Below are 13,902 nucleotides of genomic sequence, written 5' to 3' on the forward strand. Positions count from 1 at the left end.
AGGAGACTCCCCCAAAACTCTCAGGGCAAGGGTTTTAAGTTATACCCTGGGGCATATAAGGTTTTTATAGAAGGCGGTGTTGTAGAAACTTCAAAAAAGGCTTATTCGATTGGAAATTCAAAGGGCTAGGGCCCTTTTTAATAGTCGAAAGTGATTTGAGGGCAATTAACCCCCCTCTCACACCCACCTTTTCCCCAAACACATCCAATCAATATTTTGAGACAGCCATTTTATTAAACGTAGTTTTAAGTTCTGGAAATTAGGTCTTTGAGGATGACAACTCCCCCACAGCCCTCAGGGCAAGGGTTGTAAGTTATGCCGTGGGGGCATATAAGGTTTTTTATAGACAACATTGTCGTAGAAATTTCAGAAAGGGCTCATTCGATTGGAAATTTAAATGGCTAGTTCCCTTTCTAATAGTCGAAGGTGATGCTAAGGCAACTGACACCCCTTCCACTCCCACCATTTCCCCAAACACATCCAATAAAAATTTTGGTATAGCCATTTTGTTCAACGTAGTTGAAAGTTCTGGAAATTATATGTTTGAGCAGGACACTCCCCCCCCCCCACAGTCAAGGGGCAAGGGTTATAACTTATGCCCTGGGGGCATATATGGCTCTTATGGAAGGAATGCTCGTATAAACTTCAGAGAGGGCTCATTTGATTGAAAATTGAAAGTTGTAGTTCACTTTTTAAGCTTAAAAAGACATTGAAGGGTAACCAGCTCCCCCCCAAAACCCTTTTTTCGCCAATACCACCCCGAAAAAGATTAATATAGCTAGTTTGTTTAAAATATTTCAAAGATCATATAAAAAAAAATTGCGGGGTCGACCCTACCCACCAGGATCCGGAGGCAGGCGTTTTACGTCATGCTCTGGGGGCATATATGGATCTTATCGAAGGGATGCTCGTATTAAATTCAACAAGGGCTAATTTGATTTGTAATTGAAAGTTCTATTTCATTTTTTAAGAGTCAAAAGAGATTTGAGGTCCCCTAGCCCCCCCCCCCACGCCCTTTTTTCCTCAAACCCATCCGATAAGAACTTTGAGATAGCTTTTTTTAAAATAGTTCAAAGACCAGAAAACGAAAACGGAGGGGTCAACACAGTCCCCCAGCGGGCTTGTGGGCAGGGATTGTAAGTTATGCGCTGGGGGAATGAATCGTTCTTATTTAGGGCATGGACGTAAAAAATTCAGAGATGGATCATTGGATTGGCAATTGAAAGTTATAGTTAAGTTTTTTCGAGTCAAAAGAGATTGGATGGCAACTAGACCCCCCCCCCCCACGCTCCTTTTTCCCCAAATGCATCCAATGAAAATTTTGAGATAGGCATTAAGTTAAAACTTTCTCAAAAGTCAGATAACAAAAACTCAGGTGTCATCACAACCCCCCAGGGCCAGGGGGCCGGTGTTGTAAGTTATGCCCTGGGGCATATATTGTTCGTATGAAAGGCATGCTCGTATAAAATTTAAAGATGGCTTATTTGATTGGACATTGACAATTTGAGCTCATTTTTTGAGTGTCATAAGGGATGCAAAAGGAAGTGGACTCAAGGCCATATGATGACAGTTTTTAGACAGACATATTGTTTAGATTGACACAAAGGTCAGATAAGAAAAAATCCAACTTAAATGGAATCCCCCAGGGTACAGGCGACGGTATTCTCAGTTATGCCCTAAGGGCATATATGGTTCTTATGAAAGGGATGCTCGTATAAACTTCATACTGGGCTCATTTGATTGGAAATTGAAAATTCTAGTTCAATTTTTAAGAGTCAAAAGATTTCCGAGGGCAACTAGCTCCCCCCCCCACACACCCTTTTTTCCCCAAGTCCATCTGATAAAGTTTTTATAATAACCATTTCATTAAAAATAGTTCAAAGGTCAGATAAGAAAAATTCCTGTGTTGACGGAACCCGCCGGGGCCCGGAGGCAGGCGTTATGAGTAATGCTCTCGGGGCATATATAGTTCTTTTGGAAGGGATGCTCGTATAAACTTCGGAGAGGGCTCATTGGATTTTAAATTGAAAGTTCTTGTTCACTTTTTAAGAGTCAAAAGAGATCAGAGGACAACTAGCCCCCCCCCCTCCTCCACGCCCTAAATGCATCAGATAAAAATTTTGAGATAGGCATTTTGTTAAAAATAGTTCAAAGTTCTGATAGCACTTCAAAGTTCTGATATCAAAAAACTCCGGTGTCGACACTGCCCCCCAGGGCCCGGGGGTAGGCGTTGTAAGCTATACTCTGGGGGCATATATGGTTGTTATGGAAGGGATGATCGCAAAAATTACTAGATGGCACATTTGATTGGAAATTTAAAGTTCTAGTTAAGTTTTTTCGAATCAAAAGAGATTGGAAGGCAACTAGAACCCCCCCCCCCCCCCCCCACGCTCCTTTTTCCCCAAATGCATCCAATGAAAATTTTGAGATAGGCATTAAGTTAAAACTTTCTCAAAAGTCAGATAACAAAAACTCAGGAGTCATCACAACCCCCCAGGGCCAGGGGGCCGGTGTTGTAAGTTATGCCCTGGGTCATATATTGTTCATTGTTCGTATGAAAGGGATGCTCGCATAAACTTCAGAGAGGGCTCATTTGATTGGATATTGAAAGTTTGAGCTCACTTTTTAGTAGTCAAAAGAGATCCGAGGGGAGCTATACCCTAACCCATCTGATGAAACTTTGAGATAGACATCTTGTTAAAAATAGTTCAAAGGTCGGATAAGATAAAATCCGGTGTCAATAGAACCCCCAGGGCACAGGCGAAGGCGTTCTAAGTCATGCCCTAAGGACATGTATGGTTCTTATGAAAGGGATGCTCGTATAAACTTCATACTGGGTTCATTTGAATGGAAATTGAAAGTTCTAGTTCACTTTTTCAGAGTCAAGAGAGTTAAACTAGCCCCCCCCCATGCTCTTTTTCCCCTAAACCCGTCCCCTACCAATTTTGAGATTGCCAGTGTTTTGGAAATTGTTCAAAAATTAGATTACAGAAATACCCCCCAGAGCCCGGGGGATAGGCGTTGTAAGTGTTGTCCTGGGGGCGTGTATGCTTCTTATGAAAGGGAAGTTCGTATAAACTTCAGAGGGGCCTCATTTGATTGGAAATTGAAAGTTCTAGTTCAATTTTTAGTTCAATTTTTTAGAGTCAAAAGATTTTCGAGGGCAACTAGCCCCCCCCCCCACACACACACACCCTTTTTTCCCCAAGCCCATCTGATAAAGTTTTTATAATAGCCATTTCATTAAAAATAGCTCAAAGGTCAGATAACAAAAATTCCTGTGTCGACGGAACCCGCCGGGGCCCGGAGGCAGTCGTTATGAGTAATGCTCTAGGGGCATATATAGTTCTTATGGACTTCGGAGAGGGCTCATTGGATTTGGAATTGAAAGTTCTTGTTCACTTTTATAGAGTCAAAAGAGATCAGAGGATAACTAGCCCCCTCCCCTCTTGCTCGCCCCAAGTATATCAGATACAAATTTTGAGATAGACATTTGGTTAAAAATAATCCAAAATTCCACTAATAAAACACTCCGGTATCGAAATTGTCGCCCAGGCCCGGGAGTAGGCGTTGTAAATTGTGCCCTGGAGGCTTATAAGGTTGTTATGGAAGGGATGCTCGTATAAAATTCCTAGAGTACTCATTTGATTGGAAACTGAAAGTTGTAATTCACTTTTTAAGAGTCAAAAGTGATTGGAGGGCAGCTAGCCTCCCCCCACATTCCATTTATTTTTTCCCCAGAGTCACTTCATGTAGAAGGGATCATCGTATAAGCTTCAAAGGGGGCTCATTCGATTGGAAATCGAGAGTAATAGTGCCCTTTTCAAGAGTCAAAAGTAATCAAAAGGCAACTGGCCTCCAACCCCTTTTTCCCCAAATACATCTGATAAACAATTTGAGCTAGCCATTTTGTTAAAAATAGTTCAAAGATCATATAACAAAAACACCTTTACGTGTGGCCACTTCTTTAAAAATAGTTCAAATATCAGATAAGAAAAACTCCTGTGTCAACACCCCCCCCCAGGGCCAGGGAAGGCGTTGTAAGTTTTGCTCTGGGGGCATATATGGTTCTTATGGAAGGTATGCTTGTATAAACTTCAGAGAGGGTTCATTTGAATGGAAATTAAAAATTGTAGTTAATTTTCTCAGAGCGAAAAAAGATCAGAGGGCAACTAGCCCCTCCCGCCCTCCACATCTTTGGGCGTATCGGATGGATAAACCCATCCGATAAAAATTTCAGGTGACCATTTTCTTAAAAATAGTTCAACCACCAGGTATTAAAACTCCAGGTCCGACAGGGTCCATGGATAGGCGTTGTAAGTTATACTCTGGGGATATATCTGGTTCTTATAGAAGGGATATTCGTATAAACTTAAGAGAGGGCTCATTTGATTGAAAATTGAAAGTTCTAGTTCAATTTTAAAGATTCAAAAGAGACCAACAATTAATCTAGTCCCCCCACGCCCTTTTTCCACAGAACCATCCGATGAAAATTTGAGATAGCAGTTCTATTAAAAATAGTTAAAAAACAAGATAATAATAACTTTAAGGGTGACACGAACCCATTTTTTCACTTTGATATTGTTACTTTGATATCAGTTTTGATACTTTGCTGAATATTTGAGGATTTTTTAAAATATCGAGGAATTTTTAAAAACTTGAAATTTTTCGCAATCAAAAACGATAAACAATAAGTAGAACAACAGGGATTTTTTTTTATACAAGACAGTGGAACGCAACTTTAAATAAATATTTCGACCCTATATCCAAGGGCTGTACACATCAAAACAAACGAAGAAAATAAAAAACAATATAAAAGAAACTTAAATTAAAATTCAATGATTAAAACTGAAAAGAGTTTTTTTTTTTTTTTTTTTTTTTTTTTAAACAACCCTAATATCATTACTTCAAAGAAGTTCAACCAGGAATGGTACACCAAGCGAAGTGGACAGAGAACAATTTATTCAAATGGAATAAAAATGCTTACTGATAAGTTTGTGTATAGGGCATTAAGCGAATATTCCCCCAAATCTCTATTTAAAGAAATATTACCGTTTATTTTTATTTTAATTTCAATTGCCTCTCGAACAACCTCTTTTATGCCTAAATCATTGCTAATAAGGCAAGTTTCTTCAAAAAGCATTTTATGGCTAGGGTTATCATATATGTGACTGCTTAAAGCGGAATCAAAGGAAATATTTGTACTATTAGAATTTAAAGCTTTAGTTATGTCATCTTTGTGTTGTTGTAGGCGTTTTCCTAAATTTTTGATGGGTTCTACCAACATAAAAATGGCCACAGTAACATGGTATTTGATAAACCCCTCTTTGGCGAGTAACTGGGGTTATATCTTTACCAGAATTTAAGAAATTCCTGATTTTAAAATTATTTGTAAATACGACATAAAAACCGTTTCCAAAAAGTATGTCTAATAAAATTTAGTTCATCTGTGATGTAAGATTCAGAGCAAATGTTTAGGGCACGGTCAACAAGAGATGTAACAACACCTCTTTTAACTTGTGATTGGATTTAAAATGTAGATATCTGTTATTTTGTGTGGGTTTTCTGTAAATTGTAAAATCCAGTTTATTAATGTTACGAATAATAAAAACATCCAGAAACGGTAATTTATTTGCATTTTTCAATTTCTAAAGTAAATTTTATATTTTTGTCATCTGTATAAAGGTGATCTAGAAAGGCCCTATGTTCATTTCTCCATAATTCCAGAGCGTAATAACATCATCCATGTAATGCCTACAATAGACATGTTTTAAAAAATATGAATTTAAGGCCCAATTTTTAAGGTGTTCTACATAAATGTTTTATAATAACCCGGATAGCGGCGCTCCCATAGGGAGACCATTTTTTAGCTTTCTAGGGACCATTTTTTAGACCATTGTTCTCTGTCCACTTCGCTTGGTGTACCAGTCCTGGTTGAACTTCCTTGAAGTAATGATATTAGGTCTGTTTAAAAAAAAATTAAAAAAAAACTTTTCAGTTTTAATGATTGAATTTCAATGTAAGTTTCTTTTATATTGTTTTTTATTCTCTTCGTTTGTTTTGCTGAGGACGGCCCTTGGATATAGGGTCGAAATATTCATTTAAAGTTGCGTTCCACTGTCTTGTATAAAAATTTCCCTGTTGTTCTACTTATTGTTTATGATGGAAAGACAGTGTGGTCTTCGTCGCTATTTAAATCAAAAACGAAGAAAAATTAATTAAAAAAAACTTCCCGAAAAATAAGTTTTTCAAAGAAAAGTGAAGGCCATTTTAAACTTAAGCTCAGCAGATACAAATACCTGTTAAAATTCAAACTCAAAACGGCCAGAAATTACTATTAAAGAATAAATAAAACCCAAAACGAACAGAAATTAAATAAGCATTCATAGCAAAAACATACAACAAGTAATAATATAAATGAATAAATAGATCTTGAAGCGAGTAATGCTTAGATTGAATATGAGTATCGAGCTTAAAATAAAAAAAAAATTATTTTACTATTGAAGTATAAATGAAACTTAAAACGAACAGAAATTAAATAAGCATTCATAGCAAAAACATACAACAAGTAATGATATAAATGAATAAATAGATCTTAAAGCGAGTAATGCTTAGATTGAGTATGAGTATCGAGCTTAAAATGAAAAAAAAATCCTATTGAAGTATAAATGAAACTTAAAACGAACAGAAATTAAATAAACAATCAATGCAAAGATACATACAATAGATATTAACGTAAATTAATAAATAAATATTAAAACGAGTGAAGCTTAAATTGAATATGCAAATCAAGCTTGAAACAAATAAAAATCACCACAAACAAGAGTTTGGGTATGACCTCCTTCTCTCACTGTAAAAGTCTAAAACCTACTGTGTCATTGGCGCTTTACTGAAAACCAATTTAAGACAAATATTTTCTTTTGTATCTAATATTGAAAATAAACATTAAAATTATAGTAAAATTTTTGAACTGGTGAGCTTTCAGCAATTAATATCATTATACATAAAATATTCAGTTTAATTTATTAGCTGTTTTTAAAGTTGTTAAAGACGAATATAGTTTCACTACAGAGAAATGTTTGGATACTGCCTCCTTTCCTAACTGTAAATAAAAACCAAAAGCCTACTGCACCATTGGCGCTGAACTGAACACGGATTATATTACAAATATTTTCTTTTCCAGCTCTTACAGCACTGAAAAAAAAAATACAATTACAGTGAAACAAATTCTTGAACTGATGGATCTTTCAACAATTAATATCATACATCAAATATTCAATTTGATGTTGTTTATACTTTCCAAGACTGTTCAAGGCGCATATAGTTTTCAGTAAAGCGCCAATGACGCAGTAGGATTTAGACTATTACAGTAAGAAAAAGAGGTCATACCCAAACTCTTGTTTTGTGGTGATTTTCGTTCGTTTCAAGCTTGTTTTGCATATTCAATTTAAGTCTCACTCGTTTAAAGTTTTATTTATTAATTTACATTAATATCTATTGTATGTTTGTTTTCATGGATTGTTTATTTAATTTCTGTTCGTTTTAAGTTTCATTTATACTTCAAGAGGAAAATGTATATTTTCGTTTTAAGCTTGATATTCATATTCGATCTAAGCATTGATCGCTATAAGATCTATTTATTCATTTATATTATTACTTGTTGTATGTTTTTGCTATGAATGCTTATTTAATTTCTGTTCGTTTTGGGTTTTATTTATTCTTTAATAGTAATTTCTGGCCGTTTTGAGTTTGAATTTTAACAGGTATTTGTATCTGCTGAGCTTAAGTTTAAACTGGTCTTTACTTCTCTTTGAAAAACTTATTTTTCGGAAAGTTGTTTTTAATTAATTTCCCGAAAGAGAGACGTTCATTAAAATATCTTCACTTTTAACTAAAATTTAAAACACTTTAACATAAAGGCTTTCAAATCTAATTCTCTTTTTGTTGCATTAACTTTTCAGGTTTAGTTTTTGGAGATATCCTGTAATACTCCAGATAAAGTATCAACTCGCTTTGATCCTCCGATGGAGGGAACCCATACGATTGAGTCCTTGAAAAACAACTCTGTTTAGTTCTGCACATTTACGTAAACCCATGACTTGCTCCATGAAAATGGAGGTGTGAAAGAAGGGTAGAGCTTTTTGAACAACATTATTAACAGTGCATTGGGCATCCATTGATATGAGTGGTACCGTGGAATAAGTAAGAAAAGTGAATTTGAAGATTGTAAGAAAAATAGTTATTTTCTTGGGAAGCCTGTTACAGTCATCTGTATAATAATATTTATAATAATATTATATAAGTATGCATATATAATATTAATATTATAATATTATATTAACATATATATATATATATATATATATATATATATATATATATATATATATATATATATATATATATAATATAATATAATATATATATATGATAATATAATATTATAATATATAATAATATTTTATAATAATTTATTCAGGTTGAACTCGACTTGCTCTCAGCTTCTGCGCAATCTTGAGGTGAGTGAAACGATTCCCAAAACATTCAAGCGAGATACGAAATCCCCACTGGGTAGACGACTTGAAGATTCGACGTTAGTTGGAGCTAATTCTGAAAAGAAAGGAGGGTCGGGTAAGTGGATATGCCTTACCTTTTATGGTCTTCCATAAGAGCTAGGTACAGCCCAACTAAGGTATTGGTTGAGTTACTTAGAAAGCTAATGCTCAATCATTGGTGAATTACAACAGGCAGGGGGGGATTAATTAAAACTAGCCTATGTAATGGTAATTGCGATATAAGGACAACCAGTCGTCTTTGGGAGCAAAATATATAATAGGACAGGCTGGAGCAAGTCCGTATCGCGGCGGGGGGCTAGGGGTTTTGACCCCCCCCCCCCGGGAATGTTTGTCCGACTTGTAAAATCTTAACACATGTAACCTTCCTGGGTTCACCTCTCTGTGAATTGTCTACTTCTCTGTAAAGTGTGGCTTCTTCTCTTTGGAGTCTTATGGTAGTGTTGGCCTATTATCTGGGTTCTATCGGTGGAGGATGTCTAGAATCTATAACCATCACATAGTTTATGTTTAGAGTATAAAATGTTTATTTATACATATAATACAATGAATGTACATATGGCGAAGACAGATACAGAATTTGAACTGGTTCAAGTACTCTAAATTGGTAGCTTATATTCAGTACAATATGCAGATACACATCAGGACATTTGACAGAACTGCTCTATTTTAATCTGTCAACTTCTAGGAATTACAGCAAATATTCAGAATTATTATAGTTATCAAGGAAATGGGATTTGACTAGGAAATGGACTTTTTGACAAATATTCAGAATTTTAATTATAGGTTTCAATCCAAAAAAACCCACTTCCAAAGTTTACAGACTTTCCCCGGGGTTTTCAAAATCTTTTTTGCTTTTTTCAAAAAAAAACAATTTTCTATCCTCAAACAAAGGTACACTTAACAAGAACATAAAATAAAATACTGACACTAAAACTGAATCAACAAGACATAAGATATTGTATTTTTCCAATTGGCACTTTCGTTTCACTTTATATTGTCATGCTAAGTTCGCATAAAGTCGCATAGCTACACCTAACAGGAAAATTTGCACATCGTCAGAATATCTTTTAAAAGAACTTAAGTTTGAACAGAACACTTAAACAAAAATGATAATCTTCAACAGAAACACAATGAGATTTTCTTTTACTTTCATTTTAACAAAGCTTTAAGTCTTTTTTTCAAATTATTTTGTTCTTTCACTATTTATAAGATATCAAAAGGAAGTAAATACATCATTTGAGAAAGGTTGGTCACACATCTTTCGCTTGTCATTTTTATCTTTCTATTTTTCCTATTTCAAAGAAAGCATTTCTCCTGTCCAGTTAATCAGCATAAAAACTAGCTACATCCTCATTTTGACTTAACATCAATTCCCAACACCGTTTATACTGCAATAACATACTAATCTCTATAATCATCTTACTCTACTTATCTCTATAATTGTTTCAATACTCTCTATAATAACCTGGAGGTTTATTTCTTGTTTTCCTATTGCTTCCCCTAAGACTACTTGATTCTCCACTTGAGCCTACTTTAGCCTCTTTACCCTTTATCTACTTCTACACTAACTAGACTAGGCTCCATTTGAATCTCATGTTGTTCGCTACTGGAGTCTCCACTGGAAGCTGGTGTACAGATGATGTTGAATCGATTCTCCTATGCCCACGATAACGGGTTCAGAGGATCCTGAGAAAGGAAGGTCTGAGCGGTTAACGGGTTCAGAGGATCCTGGGAAAGGAAGGTCTGAGCTCCCATGGGCGAAGAGAGAGGTAGGCGGTGGAGTACCGAACCTCGAAAACTTTGCAGGTTTCGCGCCATGGAGAATAGTCGACAGGACGGGAAAGAGTTCCGTGCCAGAGAAAAAAATAGTCGACAGGGCGGAAAAAAGTTCCGTGCCAGAAGCCGAAAGGGACGAAAAGAGTTCCGTGCCAGGGAAAATGACAGATAAAAATTTTGTGTCTTGGCTGTTTAATATTTTTTACGGCCTTGTTTCTAAGAGAAAGTTTTCTTTATTTTTATCCACTAGGAGGCGTTGGCAAGGACAAATAGTAACCTAGAACAGCTAGAATAGTCTTGCCAAGTGTCATAGTAGATTCGGCAATGAAACTGGCTCATGATACGAAAACAGAGAAAACCTCAAAGAGTAAAATATAATAAAAATGCTGTTGAATTACCAGTTTTGCAAGAAGGAGACTTAGTTAATGTCCAAGATAAAGCTCAGAATCCAAGGGAAATCAAGGGTTTAAAGCTAAAATTTCGTGTACAATATGAAATTTTTAAACTTTTAAAAGATTCACTATTCTTGGTACAAGAACTTTTAGGAACTTCTGTGAGAAGAACAATAAGTAAATGGTCGTCTGATAAAGCCTATAAAGGATTTAGAAACTTTCTTACGTTTGAATCCTTTTTTTCTGTGAAAAATTGATATGATTAAAAAATCTAATATTGGAAATAGTAAATTAAAATCTAATGACGAAGAGAAAAGCAGCAATGGTTATAGCTTACGTCAACGTCCGGGTGAGAAACTTTTGGTAGTTCAAAATTGGTTTGAGCAACCACTAATAGCAAATAAATCAATATCGGAGGAATCAAAAATTTTACGATTGAAGTGGGATTATAATCCCGACTTGAAGAATCAAAATTCAAAGGGACATTTAAACCTTTACTTCTTATTTCTTTCAAAAAGGATGAAGCAATATCTTTGTCAAATTCAGGATCTGAAGGATCTAAAATTGGAATTACGTTCATTTTAAACGAGAAAAAAAATATGAGTAAAACAAATTAATAAAGTCAACGCTGTAAAAACAAGGCAAAACCGTTATTCAACACTCCTAACAGATTTCCTACTCGCGCGCGAACTTAAAATGCATGGCTTACTTTCGTAAATTGTCCTTCGACGTTCTTCACTTTTTCTCAAAAACTGGAGTCTGGAGCGAGAACCTGAAATTGAAGCGGGAACCTGGAACTGGAATCTTTGACGATGCAAACAGCAACAATTTTTTTAACTTTCGACGTCAAACGATGAAAAGATCTTTAGCACGTATCAATAATACAATTGTGCCCTAGCCAACACGGCTTTCAGCGGAGAGTCTACGCCACAATTACAGTTGAAAAAGATGAATTTTACCAAAATTGGAAGGTTAAGAAACTTACGACGACAATGTAGGTGACGGGTCTCAAAAGAAAATGTTAACTTGATATGTAACAACCGCAGATTGAAATGGTATGAACTGCAATCCTCTCCGGCAAAAACCGCTGCACCACTTTGTAATCTTCCTGGGTTCACCTCTGTGTGAATTATCTACTTCTCTCTAAAGTGTGACTTCTTCTCTGTGGAGTCTTATGGTAGCGTTGGCCTATTATCTGGATTCTACCGGTGGAGGATGTCTAGAACCTCGAACCATCACATAGTTTATGTTTAGAATATAAAATGTTAATTTGTACATATAATACCATGAATGTATATATGACGAGGACAGATACAGAATTCGAACTGGTTCAAGTACTCTAAATTGGTAGCTTATATTCAGCACAATATGCAGATACACATCAGGACATTTGTCAGAACTGCCCTATTTTAATCTGCCAACTTCTAGGAATTACAGCAAATATTCAGAATTATTATAGTTATCAAGGAAATGGGATTTGACTAGGAAATGGACCTTTTGACAGATATTTAGAATTTTAATTATAGGTTTCAATCCAAAAAAAAAACACTTCCAAAGTTTACACAAAATGAACAGAAACAAATTCTTGTGCGTTTTATTAGGTTTTTTGTGTATCCCCCCCCCAAAAAAAAATCCTTTTGTACCCCCCCCCCCTCCCAAAAAAATCCTGGATACGGCCCTGGGCTGGAGCAATCCAATCTGTTATTAATTTTTAAATTATTCATTTGGATTTTTGTACGGCTCACCATCTTTTTTTTTCACGTAATGTGGAATCACAATGCCCAATTTGGATTGGATCAAAATTCTTACGATCCCCAGGCTGGTTCCCTTGGACCCTAAATTTGCCACTTTTGTATTAATATATTGGGATCTTCACTTATTTTAATCATTTTCAGAGTGTACCTAACTGTGTTTAGTGTCAAGAGCAAAATATATCCAATAAATTTTGATTTTTGAGCCAAGACACTACCCAGCTAGTAAATATTTACGAACATTCTGGATATACAGGATTTTATTTTGTCCTGGCAGTCATAAATATTTAACTCATTAATATATGCGGTATTTCCAGTGGAGTTTAGTGACAAAGATTTTTTGGAGGATGGGGGGGGGGGTGACGGCTATCCTCTTCATAGAAAAGCAACTGAAAAATCCCAGTAAATCTTGTAATATTTATATTCTTCATAGAGAATAAGTAATATATGTCTGAACTCATTTTTTTTTTTTTTTTAGAAATGCCCTAGTTAAATGTTACTGACCCTTTAAAAGCAACAGAGAGCTTACTCTGGAGAGTAAAGGCTTGTGTTGTTTTTGATAACTGAAAATCCTGCTCATAAATTTAAAATTGGTATAAAAAACAATGCGTTTTATTACCTGATTAAGCTTGTTTTACGTAGGGTAACCATAAACTTCTGCTGAAAACCCGGAAAATCACGGATTTTGCATTGAATTAATTCGAAAATGTCTACTGGTATTGGTAAGCTAGAAAAAAAGAAACCATGAATGTAAGGGGTCCTGGCACCCCTTTGGTTGGGTGCAGAAGGTGTTTCAGAAGCTCAAATACCAACCCTTACAAGCATAAGTTATTTATATTCTACATAAAAAATGAAGCATATTTTATGTTTTGTCGTTTCGCTAAAATACCCTTATCAAAAAGGAAAGGGATTTGGGATTTACAAGCAGGTTTGACTGGTCAAAAATACTAATTTAGCTCACTTTTACCATAAATTTCAACCGCCTGACTGAAGAATTCCTTAACAGCGTTTTTCGTTTCATGTTTTTCATTTTGTCCATATTAAATCTCTTATATAAAGGCCCCCATCTGAAATCTATGGGTTGGCTTATCAGACCCTGGGTGTTTAGAACCTTTTTGCCATGAATTTTGTACAAAAAATCTCTTAAAATATTTAATTTCTTTTTTTTTTTTTCCAACTTGGTACTGTTGTTAAAAACGAGCCTAATGATTGTCATTTTTTTAGATAGTCGTTAGGATAGTCGTTTCTATCCAGCGAGAAAAAGAAAGAACATTGTCCTATACTTCCGTGTGCTTTAATTCCATTAACTTATTGTTATGACGTATTTTTGTAAACCAATCCAATTATTCTTTATTTTTGAATAAACAAATATCCTTTTAAAATCATTTTTACGTGCTTGTGGGGCCT

The 13,902-nt window shown here is 35.3% G+C and overlaps 1 protein-coding gene across 1 annotated transcript in view; it reads left to right on the forward strand.

Annotated features, from left to right (window-relative positions):
• Positions 1-13,902, forward strand: part of LOC148941713 (protein GPR107) — an 83,203-nt gene that overhangs the window by 21,289 nt on the left and 48,012 nt on the right. The window contains exon 4 of the mRNA XM_089104628.1: positions 8,480-8,631. Within this exon, the coding sequence (XP_088960754.1) occupies positions 8,480-8,631 (152 nt within the window). The remainder of the gene's footprint in view (positions 1-8,479; positions 8,632-13,902) is intronic.

Source organism: Artemia sp. Qi Xiang Cuo, chromosome 18 (genome assembly GCF_049724085.1).
Source record: "Artemia sp. Qi Xiang Cuo chromosome 18, ASM4972408v1, whole genome shotgun sequence".
Classification (NCBI taxonomy): Eukaryota; Metazoa; Arthropoda; class Branchiopoda; order Anostraca; family Artemiidae; genus Artemia; species Artemia sp. Qi Xiang Cuo.